This window comes from Neovison vison, chromosome 1 (assembly GCF_020171115.1).
Source record: "Neovison vison isolate M4711 chromosome 1, ASM_NN_V1, whole genome shotgun sequence".
Taxonomy (NCBI): domain Eukaryota; kingdom Metazoa; phylum Chordata; class Mammalia; order Carnivora; family Mustelidae; genus Neogale; species Neogale vison.
The window spans coordinates 207,883,209-207,896,653 of NC_058091.1; the positions used below are offsets into that span (position 1 = coordinate 207,883,209).

At 36.5% G+C, this 13,445-nt stretch overlaps 1 protein-coding gene across 2 annotated transcripts in view; it reads left to right on the forward strand.

The window, feature by feature from the left end:
• Positions 1 to 13,445, forward strand: part of EDIL3 (EGF like repeats and discoidin domains 3) — a 410,169-nt gene that overhangs the window by 259,687 nt on the left and 137,037 nt on the right. For both annotated transcript variants that reach the window (XM_044266049.1, XM_044266057.1), the window contains one exon: positions 5,781 to 5,962. In XM_044266049.1, coding sequence (XP_044121984.1) covers positions 5,781 to 5,962 — 182 coding nt within the window. The remainder of the gene's footprint in view (positions 1 to 5,780; positions 5,963 to 13,445) is intronic.

Below are 13,445 nucleotides of genomic sequence, written 5' to 3' on the forward strand. Positions count from 1 at the left end.
GTTATAATATTACCTGTGATTTTTGCTGTTTATCTTTCATGTTTGTTTTAAAAGATTAGCTCCCTCTGCAAAAATTTATTAAGTGTCTGCTAAGATCAAGGCTGACTGCTCGATGCCATGAGGGTTGTAATCCCTACCCGCAAAGGAGCTTCCTTTTTGGGGGGAAAACAGATGTACACACACAACCCATGTGCGTGAACTCTGGGGCAGGGAAGTTCTGGGTATGGCTTGAGTATAGAAGCAGGTTTTCACTTTTCAATCCTGTCCCTGCAGGATATGGGTATAGCCTCGTGGGGTCTGCATGGCAACAGCAGGTGGGACAAAGGCAGATCCCCCCAAGTTCAGTCCAGCAGCAAGAAGAACAATTGATAAAATTTTAAGGGAGGGATTTGATTCAACAGGGTTATTTGTGAGACAGGGGTAATCCCAGCTAGCATCTTTGAAGATACTGTGTTTCTCTTTCACCCACCGTCTCATTATCCCTAGCTCTGCCCAGCTTTCCTCCTGAACATTCCTTGAACTCTTCCTCTTTTTCGTCCCTCTTTCAGACCTGCATCCTTTTGCACCTGCACAATTTTAGTAGCTCGTTATTCGGCCATAATTTTTCCCCTCTTAAATCTATCCTCCACCATACAGCCGGTAAGATGGATATTAAATGAAAATATGACCATGGTTCGAATCCTTCAAAAACTCCCAGCAAGTTCTTTGAGCAAAATAATCTAGGGTCTCTCTGTTTCTTCACTTCATCCTGAGACCATCCCTGCCCCAACCCGCCTTGGTCTACGGATACTGAACTGCCTCTACTTTCCCAACCACACCAGGCTGTTTCCTGTCTCTGTGCTTCCCCATCTTCCCTGTGCTGGCTCCCACTCTTTTCGTGGAAATCCTTCCCTGAGTCCCAGCCTGGTTTACGATTCCTTCTTTTTTTATCCCGTTGAATTCTGTGCATCTACCATCACAGCATCTGCTATAATATTAAAATGTGTTTGATTTCCGTGTGTGTCTCTCCCACCAGACTGAAAACTCTTTGAGGAAACCAGTACACAATAGCCCAGTGCCGGCTTCTCAGAGATGAGGTTGGGTGTCGCTTCTCAGAAAGGCCATCTCTGATCACCTTCACTTGTTTCCCCTGCCTTTTTTTTTTTTTTCCTTCTTCTTTCCTTACCACTCTTTGATATTCCTTGTTTGTTCATATTTTGTTTACAGTTTTTCTCCCCACTAGAATATGAACTCCTTGAGAGCTGAGGCCTTTTCTGCTTTGTTCACCACTGCCTAGAAAAGTCCCTAGTATATAGCAAGCCTTTAATAAATACGCAGTTTTCAAAACAAAATTAAATGAGGGATTGATGGATGGGCACATAGTGAGAAGTCAATAAATTAGCTGGAACTGAATTAGCCTATCCCTATTAGATAAGCAGTACAGGCCAATAATGGTAGCAGGTTCATTTTTAACACTTCATGGAACACAAACCACAACAAAACCTCAGTGTTTACTTCTGTGACTCACTGCCATCAACTGTCACCCATTGTTTTAATATATCCCATTTTGGGAAAGATCTGTCATATCCTGTATGCCTCTAGTGACATCCTACATGTTTCCTTCATGTTTCTTTCTTATTCTCTTTCCTGGGATAAGTACACACCCCCCATATAAAATAACCGCAGAAGAAAAAGATCCAGATTCAACTTTTGAAGAACTACTGAACTCTTCACTCTATCAATTCGTATTTTTTTATGTGTGAGGCAGAGAATTGGCCCCAATTCCAGATTCATTCTTTAAAGGTTTAACTTCCCTTCTCACCGGTTTCCCCATTGATTAAGTAAGTGTGGTAACCCTTTTCTTCTTGTAGTCTTATTTTGATGATGTGAGAAAATACTTGTGAATGCTCTTTTCAGACTTGCGAATGCTCATCTAATATGTTGTTCATCAATTAATATTTCATATTTATCCCCTGTTTGTTGATAGTGATGACAACATATATCTCCATATTGTCTTCCTTTTAAGCATCTTATTGTTCACGGCTTAAGGTCATTTAATCTTAGGTGTATAATCATTTGCATTCTGAATTGCAACTCCTTCATTAGTTTTTATAACTGTTGAACTTAATAGGACATTGGGGAAGCGGATAGCACAGGCAAAAGGAAATTGGATTTTGAACTTTTAATTATGATGACACCCATTTGATTGTGATCCAGATGATTAGTGAAGAAGAGCTGCTGTTGTGACAACTTTCAGTGTGACATGCAGTAACAGCCTTGGATTGGCTTGTTAGTTCACTGTGTAGAAAAAAAAAAAAAAAAATAGCCCCGAATACTAACATGCATCACGTGTCCTTTAAACCCTTTCTATGTGCAAACCACTATGGACACCAAAGGATGTAACAGTGTGTATGACTCAGAGCCTATTTCAGAGAAGCTCAAGGTCTAGGATCACCCTCCATAGTCTGCTCTAACATGCAAGTGGTTGTACAGAACCAAGCTCATTCTTTTTTAACAATTTATAGTTACAGAGGAAGAGCACTTTTTACCTCGTAGCTGTTGAATTAAGGTGTCATCGTAACCCCAATTTTTATTTTATTTTTTTTCAATTTTTTTATTTAAAATCTAGTGTGTTAACATACAGTGCACTGTTGGTTTCAGGAGTAGAATTCACTGGTTCATCGCTTACATACAACACCCAGAGCTCTTCGGAACAAGTGCCATCCTGAATGCTCATCACCCACTTAGCCCATCCCCCATCCACCTCCCTCTATCAACCCTCAGTCTGTTCTCTATTGTTAAGAGCCTCTTATGGTTTGCTTCCCTCTCTCTCTTTTTTCCTTCCCCGATGTTCATCTCTTTGTTTCTTAAATTCCACACATGAATGAAATCATATGGTATTTGTCTTTCTCTGACTGACTTAGTTCGCTTCGCATAATATACTCTAGTTCCATCCACGTCATTGCAAATATAACCCCAACAATTAAAACAAGAAAAACCGAGGGCCACTAGTTAGTAAGGAAGTAAACCGATACTTCAAAGATGCATGCTTCGTTCAAGAACTCCACACATAGTCATGTTTCCTCTCGTGGGCTTTACTCATTGGCAGGATACAGTATGTAAGTGAGTTGTAAAAATTTATTTTTTAAAAAATGTAGGACCGAAGGCTGAGAAAAGAAATACTGATAAATTTGACATCATAGCAATAAGGTAGCTCATGTAAAAATACCTTGTAAGCTGCGAAGCCCTATAAAAATGTAACATCACTTTAAATTTTTTGGATTATGTTTCATTTCAGTGAATGCGTAATGCAGGCATAATAAAGATTGGGAGTCTTATGGCAGAGTAAAAAAGATATATGTATATGTATATACACACAAATCCGTGTTTTAATTGTTCATTGGTCTTCTGACTTACCTGATAGTGCAACAGTTCCTGGCCACTGTGTTTGCTGACATGTTAGTTAAAAGTAGAGATTGGTAGGTGGAGTACCAATGAAGTAGACTTACTGAATAGTGTGGCTTGAGGTCTAATCTCTCTTGCTTAAAATGGTTACAGATTTGGAGAGAATGTCCAGTTCAGCATAAGGTCTTTAGAAGTATGTACCTAAGTGGTATAAAGTTCTTTCTAAAGCTATCATGTAGTTTAATTAATACATTAAACTAAATTAAGTCAAATTAAACCTGGATCTCTCTCTCTGCTGTTCTACTGACTGGCCTGCAGTAAATGATCTTTTTGCCTGCTGCATTTTCCCATCCAAACATTGCACAAATCAAGGACAAGGATGCTTGAGACTCCTTTAAAGACAATATTCTTAAAAAGCTAGCCTCCTGTGGTTGTCTAAAATCAAAGTATCATCATGAAAGTCTCCTACTGCTTTTATGAAGTCTGTAAAGATCTTAAAGTTTAAAATGGAAAGCAAAAGAAGAATCCAAAGGCTCAACAACTAAGTTTTGGTGGTTAATTTTTCTGAAATATGAAAATCAGATTATTATCTATCCTAATACTGCAATTCTAATTCTAAACAGTGAACTAATAAGTAAATCCAATTCTAAAAATGAATGGCTTCTTAATTTAATGACTTCAAAGTGATATAGTACATTGACCTAAAGGTAAATGATATATCAGTTATCATCTACAAAGATGGAGTTTTTTCTTTATTGATGCCATCTTTACTAATAAAGATGATTACTTATCCACACATTTCCATCTGTTTTATAAAAAGTGTTTCAACATTTTAAAGCCTTGGAGAAATATTAGTAGGTAATGTGTTTAGAGCTACTTATTCTCTGAGCATGGGATAGAAAAGAGAAGCATGTTTACGGTTAATGATAGAATGATTACCAATGAGAAACATCTTTGTAAGTTCTAAAAGTATTATAATGCAAGTGCAAAATTCTTTCTTTCATATTTCTATCCTCAATCTAAGTGTAAACATTTAATTACTGACAAATGTTGGGCTTCAATATTAATTAAAGCCCAAAATATGCTTGGTGACAATCACTGATCAAGTGTGACTTACATATATACTGACAATTCATAATGGCAGCTATGCTCCTTTCATATTTTTAGGAATTCTGATAAGTTAGTATAGCATATTTTATAATGAGATTATTATGTTATACAAATTGAATATGACAAAAAGTTGAGTATTGTATGTATAACTGAAATTAAGATAACTAGGTATTACTTTTCATTTTATCCTAACATTACTTATTCTGAATTTTCAAAATTGAATTTAGTGTAGTTTGTGGTGAAATTTTATGAAAGAAGAAATTCAAATATATATAAAAATATACTTACTTTTTAGATGCATTTGCCTTCATTTTTAATTTTAAAATCTGATAAAATTTGGTATCTGAGAACATATTAGAATTGTATTATGCCTTACTGTTAGAATTTAAAAATTTAATTAAGAAATTTTTCTTCAGTTTCCAAGTTGCTATAAACATTCGGGTGCACGTGCCCCTTTGGATCACTATGCTTGTATCAAGTTGCAAATATAAAGAAATATTTTAAAAAGAGAATTAAAATGTAAGTGAAAATACCTAAATGTATAGTTGTGAATTTTGAATTTAAAATATTAGAAATGTAAATATTTTAATATCTTGATTTACTTATTAGTGTACATAAGTTATGTACAATGTCAGGGAGTTTACCTGCTTACTTTATAAATATATTTTGTCTACACGTTTTCTATTACTTATAAGATGTTATAACTTATTATTATTAAATGTTATTATCAAATGTTGACAGATTTGCACTTTGCTCTTTTTGTTGGAAGCATACATAATGTTTATAAAAATTTAAGTCAAAAAAATTATAGTAATGAGAAATGCTAAGTCAATATAAAAATGATTTTGACACAAAACTCAGATGCAGACCGGTCAAGATCAAGGATATTTACTGGATCAAGGATATTTATTGAGGGTTTACAATTTAGGAGGTATGCTAATTTCTGAAAGCATAAAATATGAGATAGGCCCTTTAAGGCATTATACTTCTGTTAATGTGCTCAGCAGCCAAGGGATGACAGTGAGTAATGTAGAATCGTAATGCAGATGGTGGTTATCTGTTGTGGTGCCACACTCAAAGCAAAGGATGAAGAGTGTCATGAGGAGAAAGAATTATTTTCTTCATGTGGAGGTCAATGACAGATCTGTAAAGTAGGTGGCACTCGAGAGGCATAATGGTACAAATTAAATTTATTTTTAAAATATCTCCTATCAAATCTAATAGCCACATTCTGAGAGTGAATTTTTTCTGATATATATTCACATCTTTTCCTAATTTGTTCCCAGAGTGTTCAGGCCCATTGGGAATTGAAGGTGGAATCATATCAAATCAGCAAATCACAGCTTCCTCTACCCACCGAGCTCTCTTTGGACTCCAGAAGTGGTATCCCTACTATGCACGTCTCAATAAGAAGGGGCTTATCAATGCATGGACAGCTGCAGAAAATGACAGATGGCCATGGATTCAGGTAACACATGGGATGGGACAAGGTGAATGCCAAGGAATGACCAGAAGAATCATTTCAGAAAGAATATAAGTCAGAGCCCAAAGTGTGACTTCTCTTTTCATGGTCAGAGGGCAGGATGATTTAGTTGAGTCCAAATTGGGTATAAAATCTGAAACTGTAGGATATCTGTACATTGACTGAAAAGTGCATTAACAGGGTTAAAAATGTTGAAATGACCAGAAGAATCATTTCAGAAAGAATATAAGTCAGAGACCAAAGTGTGACTTCTCTTTTCATGGTCAGAGGGCAGGATGATTTAGTTGAGTCCAAATTGGGTATAAAACCTGAAACTGTGGGATATCTGTACATTGACTGAAAAGTGCATTAACAGGGTTAAAAATGTTGAAATTCTTGGGCTGCAAATATGTCTGTTTTAAGGTACATATCAAAGAAGGAGGTTTTTTATGTATGCCATGTATTCATTAGTACTGTGTTAACATTTAACAACAACTGCTGACCCTTGAAGAAAGTAAAAATTGCGTCTTTTCTTTCTCTGTCTCAGAATTGGTTTCACATGCGCAAAGCATGTAAAGTATACAATAGATTATGAGAATCCCTAAAATGCCATCAGTGCCTTCTTTCAGTAGTTGAGAGTGTATCAGTTCATGCTGTTTCATTTATTACCATCAGCCAGCTTTTTTTTTAAACAGAAAAAAAAAAAAAGATATACCAAGATAGTAAGTGATTTCCCTAAAATGGGTTGGATGGTAGTAATACCAGAAACTTCTATTTAATCCAGTTAAACGCTTTTTGATGCCTTCGCTGAAGTGAGATAGTAAACTACATATTATGGGAACAGAAAAGGTGATTAAACCATAATTTCTGTGAAAGATTATACCTCTGTTAGGGAGAGCACATTAGTAACATCTAACAAGACATTGATGTGTGCTGAAGAGAAGGAAAGGCCAGTGTTTGATGGGATTAGTGGAAAACATAATTATCATGTAAAAAACTTAAGGGAGAATAGTATTTTAGGTGGGCCTTGGAAAATGGGTTTCTATAGAGAAAAAAAAATCCATGGAACAGCACAATCAAAGGCACCAGGTGAGAATTTGGGGACCATCATATGGAAATTCATGATTTGTGTATAGAGGAACATGTTCTGATTAAGTGTGTGAGTTAAGTATGTATGAAGATTCATACATACTAAAATATTTGGGGCTTATTCCAGGGAGCTGTTACAGAATTTTGATTTAAATAGTTGAGCTATTTTTGTTTACAATATATTTTGAGTCAGGGGTAATTTTTAATGTGGAAATCCATGATTTGAAGTTACTAGGTGCAATGTACAGGGATTGCCTTACAGGACTTTAATAGAATGAGAAACTGATTTATGGCCAAGTAACATGACTTCCTTACCTTAGGAACTGGGCTAAGGTCTCCTTCAGATATTTCTTTTATTCAGGTTTCTTATGAATTTTTACATATCCTGCCTATATACATTTCCTTTATCTATATGGCTCCAGGTGGTTACCTGATATTGTTTTATGCATTTATTTTTGCATGCATTTGCAGAAATTGCTTCTTAAATTATGCTTGATTTTTCGAATCTATGGCATTGTGTGCAAAGAGAATTCCAGATAGTGGACATGATATATCTACACAGTTCCGATCCCAGGGTAATGAAGATAAAATTAAGGTTTAAAATAGTTGCAGAACAAAAAAAAAAAAAGTGTATCTTTTATTGTTAAAAATCATGGCAGAGACCATTTTCTTAAATCACCATAGTGGACTGTTGTGATTTGTGCGGTGGCAATCATGATAAAACTCTGGAAATTAAGATTGGTAGCAGAAGTTGCAGAACGGCTTGAGACAATGTCGCAAGCTTGCGTCGGGGTTTCTTTTTTTTCTTTTTTTTTTTTAAAGATTTTTTATTTATTTATTTGACAGAGAGAGAGATCACAAGTAGGCAAAGAGGCAGGCAGAGAGAGGGGAGGAAGCAGGCTCCCCGCTGAGCAGAGAGCCCGATGCGGGACTCGATCCCAGGACCCTGAGATCATGACCCGAGCCGAAGGCAGTGGCTTAACCCACTGAGCCACCCAGGCGCCCCGCGTCAGGGTTTCTGTTTGGCAAATTATGTTTGCAAGATTTAGTCATTGCCATGTTTCAATACACTATAAATAACATACTTTTGCAAAATTTTCTCTAAGAAACACCTTATTAATGTTTCATGTCCTGACTTTTCTCTTACTTTGTCCCAGTTTATTGCCTCCTTAACTTGCACATCATTCTGCCTTTCAAAGTACAAATTAACTTTAAGTTCCCTTTATCCCAATAGTTATAGGTAAAAATAGCCTCAGTGGAACAGGACATTGGTTGACTCTTAGAGAAATTTAGGTTAAATATAACTTTGTAAACTTAAGTAGAATAATTTATTTTTTAAGTAGAATAATTTAATACCTCTTTTATTTTTAAGGGGTCTTTCATTATTTTTTATTGCTATTATTTTGCTTTTAGTCTGAAGATGATAATGAACTCTCAGAGAAAAGCAATATAAGTAAATAAAAAGGCTTTTATATTAAATGAAAAAGTCTTGTGTAAAATGGAGGGAGAACTGAAAACTCTCAATTGTCATTTCAATAAGTATTCTGAGATTATGTTCAAGTTATTATATTATATTACTGTATTCTTTCATAACATCTTATTTTCTAAGTTACTTGTTTAAAAGAAAAAATGTATCCTTTTCTTAAAGGAAAATCATATCTAAGAGCTCTAGGAAGTCTACTCATGTACTCAATTTTCTGTCTGAGCATTATTAATTTCCCTTGTCACTTAATTCTTTTGTTTATATTCAGTACTTCAAATGAAACATTTGAGTGCTTTCCTTAAACTCACTTATAATGAGCACAGTATTCCCCTAATCTTTCAGGTGTACGACACACATACACTAATTAGTATTCAATTCTATTTTCTTCTTTGTCTAGGTGAAATAAAAATTGAAATTGCCATTTTAAATATACCCACTCAGTGGGCAATTATTGAAAGCACCACAATGTTTATAATTGGTTTTGGATTTAAAGGGTTAGTGCAATAAATACAGTTAAACAAAACCCTTTTCTCCCCATTTTCAAGTTTTTCTGACCTTATATTCCTTACCTACTTTTTTTTCCCAACTAACAAAGAGCCACCACATTGAACATTGACTAGTTCATTATCAACTTGGAATGTCAGTTTCTCTTTCTGACTGATGTATTAGAAATAACCACTTTGTGTAATTATGGGAATATGTCTTGGGTTATCTTATACGAAAATGTATAACCATATTTAATTCTTCTGTGTACTTTGCTAACTGACTAAGGTCTGAAGATGACTATTTGCTATTGATTTTTAAAGATAACTCTTTTATACTCATTATTTTTTTTGATAGATACATGCAGTAAAATATTATTTTTTTTAATTTCTGAATTGATTTTTCTTGTGCATATACATACTTTCTAGAATGCATATACAATACATTTGCAGCCAGCCATTTATTCATCCATCCAACAAATATTTACTAAATGATTATCTCCTCTGCAGTCTCTACTGTGCTCGGCACAAAAAGAAAGGCAGCACTTTCCTCAAGATGTTCTGAATCTAGGGACACCTGGATGAGCAGTTGGTTAAGCGGCCCACTCTGGATTTCAGCTTAGGTCATGATCGTAGGGTCCTGGGGTTGAACCCCATGTGGAGTCCCGTGTCAAACTCTGTACTTAGCGAGGAATCTACTTGAAGATTCTCTCTCCCTCTCCCGCTCTGCTTCTCCGTCTGCTCTCTCTCTCTCTCTCTCTCTCTCGCTCAAATAAATAAATAAATAAATCTTTTAAAAAAAAGGATGTTCTGAATCTAGAATATAGTAAAGTAAACATGGTAAATATAATAAGATATTATATAAAACCTGGTCTTATGTCATCTGCTCAACCTTTCATTCGAACCGTAATATTTGATTATATTTGAACAGCTTATTCTAACAAAACTTTTGTCAAATGGAGAAACTAATTTAGCATAATATTTATAGAACATGAGGAGAGGAATTGGCATGACACTAGGAATCACATAGCTGTATTATTACATGCTGATCTGTTTGATGGGTATACCAAAGCAAAGCCATAACTTTCCTTTGAAAGTTAATTTACCAGTAGTAGTGTCAGTACAAGTATTCTATCGCTGAGAAAAATAGGCTTTGATCTTTCCCTTCTAAATAATTCACTAGTCTTTCAAAATATGTGAAGATGATCTTAATATGATCTTTTCTATATGCCACAAAAGTTTGTGTGTGGGGAGAGAGCGTTACTTCTCAAACTTTAATGGGCCCAGGAATCTTTTGGGTCACTGGGTAAAAATAGAAACTTCTGCATTGCCTCTCAGACCTACTGCAGGTCATTGTCCGACTACACTGAAAAAAACAAAACAAAACAAAACCATGTCTCATCAGCTCCTAAGGCCTAGATTGGAACTTCCCCAGATACATGAAGAAATAAATAAATAAAATTAAAATATCACTTTTGCTTGCTGATCTGGGCACTTTGGTGTTGGAACTACAAGTAGTGATAACTGTATGAGGTAGAAAGAGAAAAACGAATGGTGAAGAAATACGAGAAAGGATAATGAGAACTGTGTGACCCACAGAAGTTCTCTAACTTGGTTGGAGGCAGAACCATGTTCGATATCCTAAGCAGAAGCACCCAACTTTAGCAGCAATTCATAACAAGCATTATTCACTAGTCATAAAATCTTTAAGAATTTTCAGTAACTACTATTCTTAAGTGGCTTATAGATTCTTTGTTGTTGGGAAATGTAAAATATCCCAAACCAAGACCACCTGACTTCTGTATTTCAAACAAAATAACAGTTACGGCAGAATACATGGGCCCAAATGAGAATTATGTGAGTGCAAGCTGAGTTACGTTTTCATATTTCTGGAGTACACGTTTCATACATTATTGTTTTGTTTTGTTTTGTTTTTAATCTTTGTAATGGTAGGATTGAAAATGCTGCAAAAGGGGTGCCTGGGTGGCTCAGTGAGTTAAGCTTCTGCCTTCCACTCGGGTCATGATCCCTGGGTCCTGGGATGATCTAGCCGAGCATCGGGCTCTCTGCTCGGTGGGGAGCCTGCTTCCTCCCTCTCTCTCTGCCTGCCTCTCTGCCTACTTGTGACCACTCTCTCTGTCAAATAAATAAATAAAATCTTAAAAAAAGAGAAAGAAGGAAAGAAAGAAAGAAAGAAAGAAAGAAAGAAAGAAAGAAAGAAAGAAAGAAAATGCTGCAAAAAACAGAGTAATCGTCTATGTCATTTCAGAAGCCTGTATGTAAGGCGTGTGAAACTCTTTTGGTACTTACAGACCGCTAGAGCTCCTTGAGATACAGAAACCATCTTTAAAAACATAGACGATAAGAAGAAGAATTTCCTTTCAGTTTCAGGTTGTTTTCTAGTTACAGAACCAAAATTACATAGAATCTAATCCGTCTTTACTACTTCTTCATTCAAGTAGAAAATGTTTCAGCCTGTCTTTTTCCTTAAAAAAGCTACTTTCTCAGATATAGTGCCATCCATACTAAACACCTCTCTAAGGCAAATGACATCTCAACATCAATGTGCTGGTGCTTCTAGAGATCTCTTTTTAGAAACAGTAATCCTAAATGGAGAATTGCAATTTTTCTTTGTTTATTAGAAATAACCTTGCATACATAGTTGTGTGTGTTTTTAAAAATGTTAGTTTTTTATTTTTAAAAACAGAAAAATAGGGGCGCCTGCGTGGCCCAGTGGTTTAAGCCTCTGCCTTTGGCTCAGGTCATGATCCCAGGGTGCTGGGATCCAGCCCCGCATCGGGCTCCCTGCTCAGCGGGGAGCCTGCTTCCTCCTCTCTCTCTGCCTGCCTCTCTGCCTGCCTCTCTGCCTACTTGTGATCTCTCTGTCCAATAAATAAATAAAAATTAAAAAATAACTCTAAAAAAAAATAGAAAAGCACTTAGCCTTAAGAAAAAATGGTTGGATATATCCGTACTGAAAAATAATACATTTGGCCTCTATTTGGTCATTTATGGCATTTATACTAACACTAATACATACTGCTTTCTGACGTGCTTTAAGGGATGCGTGTTGGATCTTAATTCCAGATTCTGTGAGCTATGGAATATATGATTAACAATATAGCAGTTGTTCTCTCATTTGAAAGAAGTTGTATCTAGAATCCCTTCTCTCTGCTCTGAGCTGCTTCCTCTCTGACTACCAGCACCCAGGTCCTCATTGACCTGGATTTCTTGCTGTTCCTCAGCTTTGTCTGGCTGTCTTCTGCTGCTGTGCTTGGCACATACCCTTCTTACTTCATCTATTCCCACCTACCAGGCTTCCTTAGATTCACATCCTTCATTCCATTCTGTATAATGTGAGTCCTGGAATTCCTGCTTTTCATCTCCAGAGATACGAGTGACCACACTGGGGGGACCCAGGTGGCTCAGTCAGTTAAGCAGCCGACTCTTGGCTTTGGCTCAGGTCATGCTCTCAGGGCCGTGAGATCGAGCCCTGTGTCAGCTCCATGCTCAGTGGGGAATCTGCTTGAGATTCTCTTTCTCTCTCCCAGTGCCCTTCTCCACGCCCCATGCGTGCTCTCTCTCTCTCTCTCTCTCTACTCCCAGTATAAATAAGTAAATCTTTTAAAAAAAGAAGAAGGAGGAGGAGGAGGAGGAGGAGGAACCGCACTATTCTTCTTTCTCACTCTGTCAGTTACATATGTTAGTCACCAGCAGCTAACATTCTCTCTGGTCATTCTTTACCTTTCTCTCTCCTCCTATCCTGTAAGCCACTTGAGAGTATGAATTACACCTGATTTACGTCTATTTCCATAGCACCTTGAATAAAAAGCAAAAACAGATAGATGCAAATATTTGATCAATAGAATAGAAAATGCTGAGCAAAATAAGTGGAAGAGAGCTCGTGTCTGTTTTTGCACGGTGATTCTACTGCATTGAGTGGTGCTCAGGGCACCCCCAACAACTCAGTTCACTGTCTGTGTTCAGATGTCGTAAACCATATTTAAACTGTGCCATCTTAGCACAATCCCTTTGGGGCCATATGTGGTATGTCCAGCCACACTGTAGGAAATGCTTCGCACGTCTGGGCAGCACAGGAATCCGAATTTCTGCAAATCCTGATGGCCCATACCTTTCTCTGTAATCACTGCACAGCACCTTCATAAGCAACATTAGATAGACATGGGTAATATTTGTAAGGGGCTCTCTAGGAAGCCTGGTAATTAAGCCTTGAATAGCAAGCACCAAAATTTTTATCTTCTTCTAGCCCACTTACATGCTTCCTGAAATGCTAAAAAGTAAATGTTTGTTTTATCTTCTTGCACATTTTTATAAGTTTGTTATTAGAGTCACACAAGAATTTGAAACTTTACACAACGCTGATGCTAAAGTAACCATTATCTTCTCTAAGATTAATTTGCCCTGGTAAAACAAG